Source organism: Prunus mume, linkage group LG2 (genome assembly GCF_029339155.1).
Source record: "Prunus mume cultivar Tortuosa linkage group LG2, ASM2933915v1, whole genome shotgun sequence".
Taxonomy (NCBI): Eukaryota; Viridiplantae; Streptophyta; class Magnoliopsida; order Rosales; family Rosaceae; genus Prunus; species Prunus mume.
The window spans coordinates 16,443,106-16,456,687 of NC_142699.1; the positions used below are offsets into that span (position 1 = coordinate 16,443,106).

Here is a 13,582-nt window from a genome sequence, read left to right on the forward strand (position 1 = left end):
GTACCCGACAGAAACGACACACAACCTATCAGGCCAAAAATCTAAGCAAGAAAAAGAAGCGGAACACACATTCTCTTCTTTATAATCTTAAATGACTTTTAAGAAAAATGCACAGCTTGTAGCGTGTAGCGGGTTATTTACAGAAGTATCAAAGACAATGATTTTTACAGATTGCTTCAGCACCATCAAACGGGAAAACATTACACATCACTTCTTCAGTTTCTTCCCTTTATGGTCTAAAGAAACGCAAAGGGCCTCCTGGAAAAGCCTTAAGAAGCCTTCTTCTTTTTGTACCTCTTGGCACACACTATGTACACCAACATATTCAAGAGGCTGAGTCCTGCTAAGAGCCAGAAAAAATAATCCAAATGGCCTTCATTCAAGTTGTCTGGTATCCATCCAGCCCTCCCGCCCTGTGTTGTGAAGTAAGTCACGATTGTCAGAATCAAAGAGCTCAAATAGTTTCCCAATGAAGTCGTCAGAAGCGACAATGCACTACACAAACTCCGCATAGCATCTGGAGATTGGTCATAGAAGAACTCCAGCTGCCCAATGAATGTGAATATCTCTGCAGCACCCAACAAGAAATATTGAGGTATTTGCCAAAAGATACTGAGCGGTACAGCTACGTCTTTGTCAACCAAACCAAGCTCCGTTGCAAGCTGCAATCGTTTCATCTCTACCATGGCAGCAGCTGACATGCATAGCACTGACAGAAAGAGACCAATACCCATCCGCTGCAACTCTGAGAAACCCCTTTCTTTACCGGTAAATTTCCTAGCAATCGGGACAATAAACCTGTCATAAATGGGGACCCAGAAAATAACACTGATGACATCAAAAGATGAGAGGGAGGCTGGGGGAATGGTGAAAGACCCAACAGATGTGTCCATCATCATCCCTTGTTCCACAAACATAGTCGCCATTTGGGCATAAACAGCAGAAAAGACAATTCCAGTAGCCCAGATTGGAAACATTCGTATTAAAATCTTCAACTCCTCCACTTGTGTTACAGTGCAAATCCTCCATGGATTGGAGAAGTCCCCAGTTTTGGTCTCAGTTTCTGATATCACAGCAGCTTTATCAAGACAACTGCAGCAAAAACAAAGTTCATAAATTTTTAAAGTTTGATTATAAGGTTGAGTTATTCAAGAAAAATATAATTTAAACGTTCGGAGCATTACTTCAGTTCATCACTGTGCTCCAGCTTACGACTTCCTTTAATGGCAGAGCCTTTATCTTGTGTTTCATACAGGAGACTGCTGTCTCTAGGGACGTCCAAATTCCACTTACGAAATGATGCAACCAAAACCTGGCACATTCTTGTAAGAGGGCTTCCCCCCGGTTTCTGAAATCTATATAGGGGTGTGCCAGAAAAGAAACTAACAATGGCAATGCCCATAAACAATGCAGGAATACCAAAACCTAATCCCCACCCAGCATTGTCTTGAACCCAGACTATTAGAGTACTCGATATTAGAGCACCAATGTTGATAGAAAAGTAAAACCAGTTGAAGAAGGATCCCTTCTTTACTCTTTCCCTAGAATCAGTATCATCAAACTGATCAGCCCCAAAGGACGAAACACATGGCTTGATCCCACCAGTCCCTAGAGCAATCAGATAGAGCCCAAAGAAGAATACTCCATACTGTGCCGGACTTGCTGAAGGACATACTGAATCCACACATTGGGGAGGCTTCAGTGCAGGAACTGATGCCGAAAGAGTCAAAGTACACATCCCCTACACCAAATATTAATCAGTGAAACAATCTGTAAATAACCATTGATGATCCAACAGAAGCAACAGGTCAAGTGTACGAGACAAAATTCTTCCATGCACCAAAAAATGGGAAGAAAAACCAAAATTTAAGATGTATTTACAATGAAGTAAATGGTGGAGAAAATAGCAATTGTCCAATATCTCCCCCAGTAAGCATCTGCTAGGACAGCTCCAATTAGAGGTGTGAGATAGCAAGTGCCCGACCAAGTTGTAACATTTCTTGCTGCAGACACATTTCCTTCGTGCAATTTGTTTGTGAGATATGTAACCAGGTTAGTGGCAATCCCATAGAAGGCCAAACGTTCACAACATTCAGTACCTGTAATGTATATCATCAAAGGTATCAAAACTTAGTCCATAAGGCAATGCACAAGACAAGAGACATATAAAGAACAAAAGATCACCTAGAATGAAGGGGCACGCTCTCCAATTCCCAGTACTTTGCTTAAGAACAGGCTTCCCGGTAACATCAACTGAACCGTCTCCAGTGTACAGTCCGTTGCTTTCATCCTGAAGATGCAATCATGTGAATAATGTTACATGTGTTGGAACCGTTAAGATATAAATAAATGTGGAAGAAAATCATTTAAAAGGAAAGAGAAGTACGCTGCAGTGTAAATGTCTTGCCAGCAGAAGTCATGAGACTCAAAACGTAAATAGAAAATATAGGATACCCAGTTAAATTCAGATAATTAAACTTAAGCAGACGCCCGATTCAATAATAACTTTCCCAGATACAAATTGACTCAAGGTCAAACCTTTCCCAGGTTCTCAGTCTAAAAATTCGCTCTAATGAACAAACTCAAACTAGATTAGAGGCATCTTTGTAATTGAATGTCAGTTAAAAGAAAACTGGAATAGGTCATGAGCCAAACCATCCTCAAAACCCCTAAACTAAAAGGAGAAACATGTTTAACAAGAAACCCAATTCGTGCCCAAAATAATCCTCAATTAATTCACATCAAAGACCAAATTTTGAAGCCTAATCAATAAAACAGATTCAAAGGACAAAACTTTAATACGAAATAGAGACAGCTAAGAGAGAGAGAGAGAGAGAGTAAGAACCTGAATGAGACCATCTTCCAAGAGCGATCTTTCCTCAAGAGAACCCATCTCTCGTCTGTCTCTCTGAAAATGCAATTACGCAATAGAAATAGAAATAGAAATGAAAAGAGTTTTCAACATTAAGTCACGAAAAAGAGAGCAGAGGATATTATTTTTCCACCTTGGAAGTCGGAATAGTATTATATCAGATGACACGCGTATGGGCCAGGGGCAAGGTATCGTGTGTGGTGACGTAGAAGGAACAGGACCTTGGGACTTGGGAGATGGGATTGGGAAGGAGACGTAAATGTCCAGGTTTTTTGTTTGAATTTGAGCAGGGAGGAAGAAGGAAAGAAGGGTAGTTTTTCAACAACTTTGCGGGTCATTGTTAGCTGTTCGCTATCAGACAAAAAAGAGTTAGGCCGTTAACTTTTACAGTAATACCCCTTTGTTCTTTTTAAATATTAATAATTGGTTGCTTAACAGAGAAGAGTTTGGGTACCCAGGACTCCCTCGCTGGGCTCTTTCGTGAAGATTGGGCTGGGCATTTTCAGCCCAGATTAGTTAGTCATATTGGGCCCACGGCCCATATAAAGATTTATCTCAAAAGAGTGTTTCACACAGCATGAAACGTGGTAAATGGCTATTGGGGAATTGGCATGACCGGTTGCTCCTAGTTGTCGGTTTCTATCCGCGCGAATTAGATTCGCCGCGTCCCCCCCCCTCTCTCTCTCATCCAAGAAGAGAAATTGAAAAAGGTAGGTCCACCGGCTGTATGACCCAGTTGCCGGTTTCTGGTCTCCAGTCCACTTCCCTCTTCAAACCGTCGGCTTTCACTTCCTTCCTTGCATCTCATTCTCTTGCTTTCTGTGGGTTAATGCCTTACGTAGAATTTGGCGGTCTTTAATTTATTCCTTACCACGGTAAAGCACATTCTCATTATTGAAAAGAAAAAGAATGGGCAAAATTAATGAACAAGGCAAGAAAATCAAATATGACAATTAAATGAAGTGACAATTATGCAATATTTTAGGAAATTATCTCATATATATTATGTCGTACTTAATTTAAGGCATAATATTGTAACAGTCCAATTCCCTCCTCCCCAAGAAAAACAATCCAAGCAATTACCTTGCAGCTCACTCTCTGTCTTATAATTAACCGGTTTCAATATATGTACACATTTTCATCATCGTGATCAATATTAATGGAATAATTCTATGTACTTATGTCTCGTTATCGTTTAAAGAGGAAGACGTTTTCACAGACACATAAGTTTGTTGAAAAGGCAAATTAACAAATTAATACCTAGAACATGAATTACGAATATCAAGCTGAAAGAAGGGGCATGTGTAATCTCTCTCCATTGAACCGGAAGTTCGATAACGCAAGTCTAAAAGTTAATTTGTAACATAGGACATGAGGAATATATGCATTTGCATTATGTCAATGATGTGCCCGATCGCGTTCATATATACCAACTAACTACCTTCTTACCGCAAGATGCTTTTATCAATCTCTTCTCTTGGAGCGATTAATCAGTAATCAGAGCATAAAGCAACATTAATTACAACGTTCCTAAGAATTCAAATATTCAATTTTATATAATAATAAAGAAGGTTCTTTTTTTTCCCATGGTTTTCTCTATCTCCTCTCGGGTGATGTGTATGGTTCCTCTTGTTTCTCCTTCCTTTTATCACATTTCGGTGGGTTAGTGGCTTTCTCCCATGCCCTAGCACTTGATCAATTCAACCTCTAGTCTTGTACACCATTGAACATGTCTTTCGTTTCAAAATCACGGGGTCAATTTGAATTTCGTATTTTCAAAACAAATGAATAATTTCACGTAACGTTTCTGGAACAAACATATATTAATATTATACATGCTCTTCGTGTATTAACTATCATATTTACTTCTTTTTTTGTCTGTAGGATTCAATAATGTTAAATTGTTGACGAAGTTAAAGAAAGTCTTTTTTTTTTTTTGAATTTTTTTTTCTTTTTACTTTCCTTTTTTCAGTCAACGTTCCATTCGGCACTTTGAATAAAATTTAAAATAGCATAGAGAATAATAATATACAAGCTCCAAAATGTCCTAGAATGGTGCTCATGAGAATCTGGTAAGATTTTCACACACAGGTCTAAAAACGACTAAGATAGCCTTAATTACCATAAAGGTTGTTCAACCCTCCTCCCCAAGCAACCCCAAGCTCACGCTATATAAACCCTTGTCCTTCAATTACTTTTCTCACCAATTCGTTTTTGCCATCTCGATCTGCTAGCTCTCCTCTGCCCTAGGGCTGTCCTGACTCTCTCTCTCTCTCTCTCTCTCTCTCTCTGTGTTTTTGACATTAACCACCATGGGCCTCTCAAAAACATTCTCAGCGTCCGATGTCTCTGTCCACTCAACTTATGCCTCTCGCTATATTCGAGACTCACCTGCTAAGTAAGTATATATACAGATCTATATGTACTGTGTTTATATATAGGCTTAGATGCATTTGGGTTTTGATGGATCATGGATGCATGCAATAAATAATAAAGAATAAATAAATTGCAGGTATAAGATGCCGGAGAATTCAACGCCAAAGGACGTGGCGTTCCAGATGATCAATGACGAGCTGATGCTTGATGGGAAGCCAAGGCTCAACTTGGCTTCGTTTGTGACAACATGGATGGAGCCAGAGTGCGATAAGCTTATCATGGATTCCCTGAACAAGAACTATGTTGACATGGATGAGTACCCTGTTACCACTGAGCTTCAGGTACTGCAATTAATTTTCCGATTATACGTAAAACTCTGTACTAATGAAGCTTAGAACAGCACAGGAGTTTTAATTCGTTAAGTTGACGATTTCTTAAGTATTTTATTGGTGATGTCTTAGTAGTGTTTAGACAAAAAAAATATAAAATTTATTTGTATACCTTTCCCTTTTTTCTTTTACTCAACTTTGTATTTTTGGTCAAAGCCTTTTTTTTTCCGTCTTCTTTTCTTTTTGGTGTATTTTTTGAAGAAATCAAATCGAGCCAGTGATTCTGTGTGCCTGACGTGACTCTCTCTGGCAAGATCTCTTTTTCCTTTTTATTTACACAAAATAAAATAAAATCTGAGTATGGCACGTGTGGTGGGCCTTGTATAAAAACTGAAACGACCGAAGACTGAATGTCGTTGAGTCAACGAGTCAATGGGGAATTGCTGCTAATAAATTTCTCTGTCTCTGTCGTGTGTTTGATTACACAGAATCGGTGCGTGAACATGATAGCAGATCTATTCCATGCACCGCATGAAGATGGTGAGGCTGCGACTGGAACAGGAACAGTAGGATCATCGGAGGCCATAATGCTGGCAGGCCTTGCATTTAAGAGAAAGTGGCAAAACAAGATGAAGGCTCAAGGCAAGCCTTACGATAAGCCTAATATTGTCACTGGTGCCAATGTCCAGGTAACCTACCAGGCCATATTATTAATTTCATCTCATCTTTTATTCTTCTTTTAATTTCTTTTAATTTTTTTCTCGCTAATTAATCTTTGTAATTACATATATATGTAGGTATGCTGGGAGAAGTTTGCAAGGTATTTTGAAGTAGAACTGAAGGAAGTGAAAGTGAGGGAAGACTATTATGTAATGGACCCTGTCAAGGCTGTGGAGATGGTGGATGAAAACACCATCTGCGTTGCTGCTATTTTGGGATCAACTTACAATGGAGAATTCGAAGATGTGAAGCTCTTGAATGATCTCTTGCTGGAAAAGAACAAGCAAACTGGGTACGTACATATTTGCTTCACATACACTAATTTAATGATTAGTTAATTGCAATTATATAGTTGGATTAACATTTAATTTCAAAGTAATATTGATTTGGCAATGGATGTATGCACAGATGGGATACCCCAATTCATGTCGACGCTGCCAGTGGTGGGTTCATTGCACCATTCTTGTATCCTGATCTTGAATGGGACTTCCGTCTTCCACTGGTGAAGAGCATCAATGTCAGCGGCCACAAGTATGGCCTTGTTTATGCTGGAATCGGGTGGATTGTTTGGAGGGCCAAAGAGGACTTGCCTGAAGACCTTATCTTCCACATCAATTACCTCGGAGCTGACCAGCCCACTTTCACCCTCAATTTCTCTAAAAGTGAGACAATAAACATATAGCAACTTCCTCTGCTCTAAACCTCTAATTCATCATGCCAATGATTACTAGTGCCCTAAACTAGTTCACTGTTATTTAATTTGCAGGTTCTAGCCAGATTATTGCTCAATATTATCAGCTTATCCGACTGGGTTTTGAGGTGAGAGACGGACTAAAAGAACGAAATTCATAAACACTAATATTACAATATCCTGAAAATTATTGAAACATAAGTGATCTAATTTTTGCTTTTTTTATAATGCAGGGATACCGTAATATCATGGAGAATTGTCAGAACAATGCAATGGTGCTAAAAGCAGGGCTGATAAAAACAGAACGCTTTAAGATTTTGTCAAAGGACATCGGGGTTCCAGTGGTGGCGTTTTCTCTCAAGAATAGAACCCGTTACAATGAGTTTAAAGTGTCTGAAAATTTGCGTCGGTCCGGGTGGATTGTGCCTGCATATTCCATGCCGGCGGACGCTAAGCATGTGGCCTTGCTCCGTGTTGTCATAAGGGAAGACTTCTCTTGCACTCTTGCTGAGCGACTTGTCTCTGATATTACTCACGTCCTGCAAGAGCTCGATATGCTGCATCCAGCTGCTCCTCCTGCCATTGAAAATGGTCATCTCAAAGTGGCTGCAAATGGCCTCCTCAAAGTGCCTCCAAATGGTGTTGCAAACGGTGATCACAAAGTGGCTGCAAATGGGAAGGCATAGGAAATTTATTACTAGCAACTTCTTTTTGTTGTCGGAGATGGAGTTTATTTGAACTTTATAACGTCGATCATAGGAGGTTTTTTTGTTCTCCTTTTGTTTGAGGTGTTTTTCTCTTTTTAGGCGTTTGATTATTATACTTTGAGGAGTCCTAATTATGAGTCGTGTTAATTTCTCGGGTTACTATACTAATTGTATTGGCCCCTATTGACATCATTTTTGAGATTGACATATATCCTAGCAATTTTTCAGTTCTAATTTTATTCTTCTCTGTATCCGTCACCGTCAACATAACATGATCCTACTATTCCACATCCCTCGAGTGAGAAATGTATTTCGTTGAAGAGTAAAGGAAGCTATAAGTATTAATCAACCAAGTGTATGCCATACAAAGTAATTCTGACTTTGGCTTGGGAGCAATGCAATGAAATCAAGTCTCGCAATCGCTGCAAATTAAACATGCATAATCCCTGCTAAATAAAGGTGAAGATCAAAGTACTTCTAAGGTACTTTATCTAAAATTTGAAACTACTGCTATGAACAGGCTTATAAGAGACTGCCAGAAGCAGAGATCTTGTGCATGGTTATTGTTGTCCTATATGTATGTTTGAGTTTGAGATGCGTTTGTGTGTTGTTGTTACTGTTACTGTTGCTGTTATTGAGAGACAAAATGAAATGAATTTTTTTACCATCAAATTCCAATGAATTGTCAAAGTTTTTTCATGTATTTGATTCATGTGCAGAGACAAAATTGGTTCTACATGTTGTAGTGGAGGCGTCTTTTTGCTCATCAAGCTGGTCAGTATAACATATGCTGTATGAGAGCTTCTTAAATCCTAACGAAGTAAGGAATTTTTGTAAAATGTCTCCGTGTGCGCTTTGAATTTTGTTGAATAATAAGAACGCTTAGCAAGCATTTCTCTAGAAAACATTTGCTTTAACCCTTACATAAGCAATCTCAAACAGCCGTTCATATAAACTGTTGCAGCGCTGTTTATGTAATGTTCAATCAAGGTCATAATACTCTTCTTTGAAAACCTCTTATGTGATTGTGAGGGTTGAAAATTGAAGAATGGTAGGATCAGGATGTGTTACTTGATGTTTTATTTTACTTTATTATGACTTGGAACAACTTTTAACATTGAGAAGAAAAGTATCATTATAGTTTTTCTAAAGGTATCACAAGGAAGTTCCTAATAAATATGGTAAAATTTATATATGAACAAGTGATGATAGAGATCACAGATTGTGTATACCATTTTTTTTTAAATCTTAAAAATATAGCACACAATTGGAAGTAATACATATAATGTGTTAACCGCGATATTTTCCTATATAGCCAGTAATAAGTCGTAAATAGCTTTCCATTGATTCTCCAAATGTCAAAGCTATCTTTTTTATCTTTCTTCATTTTTTTTGTTCTCTTATTAATAATGCCAAAGCTATATGTATTCAATATCGAAACTCCTGGTGGATAGTAAACAGGTAAAGAAAATAAAGCTTTTTTACTAGGGCCCAAGTTGGATTGGAAATTCCGATTTGAAAATTTCTAATCTTGGTGAGTCCAAATAAATTCCGACATCCTAAAGTTTCGAAATTCGAAAATTTAGGAGGAAACAAATGGATTGGAATTAGAATGTATCTCAAACTTCTGAAAACTTTCGAATTATGAAATATAGTAGGGTCTCAAGCTTATACTACACAAAAATGACTAATTTCATGTTGAACTAAATATGACATAAGGACAAAATAGACATAAACAAGTAATTTCATAAAGAATAACAACATATAATAGTTTTTCGAGCTTTTCATATGATTTTTCAATTTTGAGCCAATTTTAACATTTCAATACATATTTAAAAAAAATTAACCATTTTCTAAACGAAATATGTTCTGAAAATTCTAAAGCAGAATGGATGTGAAATTCTGAATTTGTTTGGAACGGCAATGAAACATAATTTTATTTCGAAATTTTTCGGATTGGAATTGGAATCCCCTAATTCCTATCCAATATGTTAGAAAACCAGCCCTAGCTTTTTCACAGTTGGGAATATTTCAATTAGTGATTGTTGCCATCCTCTCATTTTGTGGCAGATCAACAGAGAGACAAAAGGGATCATGCGACTCCATGGAGGCCGAAAATGTCCTAATTTAGTAATAGTATTCGAACCAAACTAATAATATTCAAATACATTTGTATGGGAAAGGAATAAAATTTAGAAGAGAAAAAACAGATAAGGAAAATAATTCCCTATTAAAATATTTTCGGGACTTTTAGACTATCACCTCGTGAGTAAGGATGTGGATGCGGCACTACTCTCATTCACATTATTTTGCAGGAAGAGAAGAGGGCATCCATCCATCAATGCAAGGCTGATAGGCTGTTCACCTTTGATGTTCAAATTAATAAAGTCTTACACCAAGCAAAAAAAAATATATATAATATAACTAAAATCCTTGATATAGTTCAAAAATAGTTTCCTATGATCTCATGTTTGCAATTCACTCAAACACAGCACACTAAGAAACTAAACAGAAAATAATAATAAAAGAGCATACCGAATACTCTCCTAAATAAGAAAAAAATATATGGTAATAATAATGTTTGGATTATCATATCCCCAAGTTCAACTGAGATTGGACATCCAAAATGGTGCGAGCAGAGTCCCTGAGCCTCTGTTCCTCCTCATCAGTGAGATGTATATTGGTGACCCCCAACACCCCACCTCTCCCCAGCTGCGCAGGCAAGCTCAAGAACACTTCCCCGCCTTCCACTCCATAGAAGCCCTTGGCCAGCACCGAAACTGGGTGGATCTTCCTCTGGTCCCTCAGTATGCTCCGAGCTAGGTTAGCCACCGAGTACCCTATTGCCCATGAAGTATACCCTTTCAGGCTTATCACTTCATACGCACTGTCCACCACTGCCTTGTGGATCTCCTCCAGTGTCTCTTTCTCGTACGCTATTTCCTGCTTCTCTAGGAAGCTCAGCACCGGCACTCCCCCTACGCTGATGCTCGACCACAGAGCCACTGAGCTGTCTCCATGCTCCCCAACGATGTAAGCCTAAAGTAAACACATGCACACTCTTACTATATTATTACCACACGGTGCTAATTCATTACTACAAAACAAATCAAATATAACTCATAAACTCACCTGCACATCTTGGGCGTTCACGTCAAGATGATCAGCGATGAGGAAGCGGAACCTGGAAGAGTCCAGATTGGTCCCCGACCCCAGGACCCGGTTGCTGGGAAACCCGGATAGCTTCCACGCCACGTGAGTCAAGACGTCCACCGGGTTGGATACGATGAGTAAGATGGTGTCCGGCGAGAACTTGACGAGTGGGGGGATGATTTTCCGGAAGAGAGCGACGTTCCTCTGGAGCAGGTTGAGCCTCGACTCTCCCAGATTCTGGCGGGCACCGGCGGTGACTATGCAGAGGTCGGAGCCAACGGTGACGGCGTAGTCGACGGAGGCCAGGATTTTGGTGCGGGGGAGGAAGGCGGCGGCGTGCTGGAGGTCGAGCATCTCCCCGCGTAGCTTGTCGGGATTGACGTCGATGAGGACGAGCTCGTCGGCGAGGTCTTGGGTTAAGATGGTTTGGGCAATGGCCATGCCGACGTTACCAGCGCCGACGACCGAGATCTTGGTGTGGCGCTTGGTGGGGGAAGGAGGGGCTGCACTGGATATGGGTTTGAAGAAGGACTGGGTTAAGTCCAGCCCTCCTGGTCCTAGTGATGACCCTGAACTACTCTTATGCATGGTAACGGTAATGCCTGTCTTACTCTTCCGATGTATGTTTGAGTTTGAGATGTGTTTGTGTGTTGCTGTTGATGTTCTTGAGAGAGACAAAGTGAGAGGTTTTATAATGTCGGATGAGAGAGGGACGAAAGTCGGCGGAGGAGGGCAGTTGAATGCGGTGGGGAACAAGATGTTTGATTTGGGAGATTTCCTTCCATTTCAACAGTCAACAACAATCTGCGACTTCAGAAGATTGACCATTAATGAAGGAAGTTTCCTTTCTTTCTAAAACTAAGACTTTCCTTTCTTCTTTTAATAACGGGAGATAAATTAAGCAAGTTTTTCTCTTGGCTTGTCTTGGACACTACTTCAGAAGATTCACCATTATTAATTATATGAACCCTCCGATTCCACGCAGGCAGACCTTGTTCAATAAAACGAAGCCCAGTTGGAATTTACAGCCCATATCTTTTGTCTGCCAGCTGAACCCATTGGACCTTCTTCAATAAAGAAGCCCATGTTTTCTTTTTTCTTTTTTAAATAAAGAAGCCCATGTTGTCTTCCTTCTTCAATGAAAAAAGCCCATTTGGACTTGTTGAAATATGATGTCGGCATGAGTTGTTGTGGGTGTTTAAAGATTTTGATGGATATTCAGACTCCACGAGCATCTCCAGCGGACTCTATATCCTCTCATCTCTAGCTATTTTTGCTAAAAATAAGGAAAATCCTCCTTCAAGCATACTCCCTACTTTTGGCTTTCTACATCTAGCAAGGAGGAGAAAGAAAAAAGGGGAGAAAGATAAAGACATTTGGAAGCTTGGTGGGGTTGAGTTTCTACTTTTCTTTTTAATATATTTGCTTTGCAAAAGAAAGAGGGAGAAAGGGAAAGAGAAAATAATAATAAAATAGAGAAGATTACTGGAGGAAACACCTTTTAAGTGGTTTGCTATAATAATTTTCTAGCTATCTTAATTAGAATTTAGCTAAAATTTGGAGACTCTCATGAGATACTCACCTACTCAAATTCGTGCGGACAAAAGAACATGCTGGAAAAAAAAAACCGAAGGAGAAGCACTCAACTACTCAACAGACAAAGCAAACCAAAATCTAATGCTGTGTCACCTTGTGAAAGTAGTATCACTAACTTAATGCTCAGTGTGAACACCCCATGCAATTCAATCAAAATGATTACATGTTGAATAAACTAGGGCACAAACCATAGTCATCCTTCCACGTCTCCACAACCACCGCACTAGTACAAAAGCACTATTTTCACCCTCAAGCTATATATATATATATGTATGTGGATCAGTGTACAAGACATAAGAACCAGAGCGCCTAAGTCTAGCAATTAATACATTACATAAGAGGTTGAACAAGATGAAAGGCTGCCTTGTTTGTGTGTTTGTGTTTCTGGTAGCTTCAAGAGCATTTTTTGAGGAAGTTGGTGCAGCTGGGGAATGTGGAAAGACCCCAATTAGGTCAGCAGCAGCTAGCTTGAGCCCGTGCTTGAGCTCAGCTAGAAATGTGAGGGCCAAGGTTCCTCCAACTTGTTGCACCAAAGTTGGGGCCTTGATAAGAACTGCCCCAAAATGTCTGTGTGCTGTTTTGTTGTCCCCTTTGGCAAAGCAGGCTGGTATCAATCCCGCCATTGCTATCACTATTCCAAAGAGATGCAAAATTAGGAACCGACCTGCTGGAAAGAAGTGCGGAAGTAAGTATCTATCTATACACCCTTTGGGCTTTTACAAACATATGATAATGCCCTAAATTGATTGTCAAGATTGCTTTTCCATTTTTGTTACCCTTTGGTTGGGCTTTTGTTATTGTTCTTTTGTTCCGTGGGTAAATCCATTCACATATATAATAGAGCTTGTGACATGGTTATTCATCTGTTTGAGTTTGACTGACTTTGTAATTCTCTGTGTTGCACTTGCAGGATATGTTGTCCCATAAGCTGCTGGCTGGCCAAATACATAAAAGGGGGACCCAGCAAATCCAACGTTAAATGAGCTTAGCGTGTTGAGTTAGAATAAACATGTACCCTACCAAGGGTCATTTGCTGAGATATCGTTGACTCTTTCAGGCACTGCTAATAGTATTTTATGTCATATTCTTGTCCTGATTATACTTATTTAATGGATTATGGTCCCTGTCTTATCCTTAA

The 13,582-nt window shown here is 39.4% G+C and overlaps 4 protein-coding genes across 5 annotated transcripts; 2 read left to right on the forward strand and 2 right to left on the reverse strand.

Moving 5' to 3' along the window:
• Nucleotides 1-55: 55 nt before the first annotated feature.
• LOC103321005 (protein NRT1/ PTR FAMILY 8.3-like) lies at nt 56-3,194 on the reverse strand. Of its 2 annotated transcripts, XM_089044975.1 has the most exons (6): nt 3,006-3,194; nt 2,846-2,908; nt 2,185-2,290; nt 1,882-2,099; nt 1,185-1,741; nt 56-1,092 (listed from the first exon to the last, which is right to left on the reverse strand). In XM_089044975.1, exons 2-6 carry the CDS (start codon nt 2,891-2,893, stop codon nt 270-272), a joined length of 1,752 nt encoding a protein of 583 aa, XP_088901101.1. In that variant the 5' UTR covers nt 2,894-2,908; nt 3,006-3,194; the 3' UTR covers nt 56-269. The 2 variants fall into 2 exon arrangements, with proteins under 2 accessions (XP_088901101.1, XP_008220969.3); XM_008222747.3 differs by having other exon boundaries at nt 2,846-3,172.
• A 1,904-nt stretch (nt 3,195-5,098) lies between these two features.
• On the forward strand, nt 5,099-7,929 carry LOC103321004 (glutamate decarboxylase 4). Its single transcript, XM_008222746.3, has 7 exons — nt 5,099-5,270; nt 5,385-5,589; nt 6,066-6,266; nt 6,375-6,589; nt 6,706-6,959; nt 7,064-7,116; nt 7,222-7,929. Exons 1-7 carry the CDS (start codon nt 5,185-5,187, stop codon nt 7,672-7,674), a joined length of 1,467 nt encoding a protein of 488 aa, XP_008220968.2. The 5' UTR covers nt 5,099-5,184; the 3' UTR covers nt 7,675-7,929.
• Nucleotides 7,930-9,926: 1,997 nt separating this feature from the next.
• On the reverse strand, nt 9,927-11,490 carry LOC103321348 (L-lactate dehydrogenase A-like). Its single transcript, XM_008223148.3, has 2 exons — nt 10,828-11,490; nt 9,927-10,734 (listed from the first exon to the last, which is right to left on the reverse strand). The coding sequence occupies exons 1-2, from the start codon at nt 11,434-11,436 to the stop codon at nt 10,285-10,287; spliced, it is 1,059 nt and encodes a 352-aa protein (XP_008221370.1). The 5' UTR covers nt 11,437-11,490; the 3' UTR covers nt 9,927-10,284.
• A 1,232-nt stretch (nt 11,491-12,722) lies between these two features.
• On the forward strand, nt 12,723-13,582 carry LOC103321002 (Bifunctional inhibitor/lipid-transfer protein/seed storage 2S albumin superfamily protein). The gene is made up of 2 exons (XM_008222745.2): nt 12,723-13,129; nt 13,355-13,582. Exons 1-2 carry the CDS (start codon nt 12,796-12,798, stop codon nt 13,369-13,371), a joined length of 351 nt encoding a protein of 116 aa, XP_008220967.1. The 5' UTR covers nt 12,723-12,795; the 3' UTR covers nt 13,372-13,582.

Coding starts and splice junctions, on each gene's coding strand:
- LOC103321005 (XM_089044975.1), bottom strand. CDS start 2,893: ATGGGTTCTCTTGAGGAAAGATCGCTCTTGGAAGATGGTCTCATTCAG. Junction 2,100..2,184: donor AGCGTGCCCCTTCATTCTAG/GTGATCTTTTGT, acceptor TATACATTACAG/GTACTGAATGTTGTGAACGT. Junction 1,742..1,881: donor TCTCCACCATTTACTTCATT/GTAAATACATCT, acceptor TATTTGGTGTAG/GGGATGTGTACTTTGACTCT.
- LOC103321004 (XM_008222746.3), top strand. CDS start 5,185: ATGGGCCTCTCAAAAACATTCTCAGCGTCCGATGTCTCTGTCCACTCA. Junction 6,267..6,374: donor TCACTGGTGCCAATGTCCAG/GTAACCTACCAG, acceptor ATATATATGTAG/GTATGCTGGGAGAAGTTTGC. Junction 6,590..6,705: donor GAAAAGAACAAGCAAACTGG/GTACGTACATAT, acceptor ATGTATGCACAG/ATGGGATACCCCAATTCATG.
- LOC103321348 (XM_008223148.3), bottom strand. CDS start 11,436: ATGCATAAGAGTAGTTCAGGGTCATCACTAGGACCAGGAGGGCTGGAC. Junction 10,735..10,827: donor TGAACGCCCAAGATGTGCAG/GTGAGTTTATGA, acceptor TGTTTACTTTAG/GCTTACATCGTTGGGGAGCA.
- LOC103321002 (XM_008222745.2), top strand. CDS start 12,796: ATGAAAGGCTGCCTTGTTTGTGTGTTTGTGTTTCTGGTAGCTTCAAGA.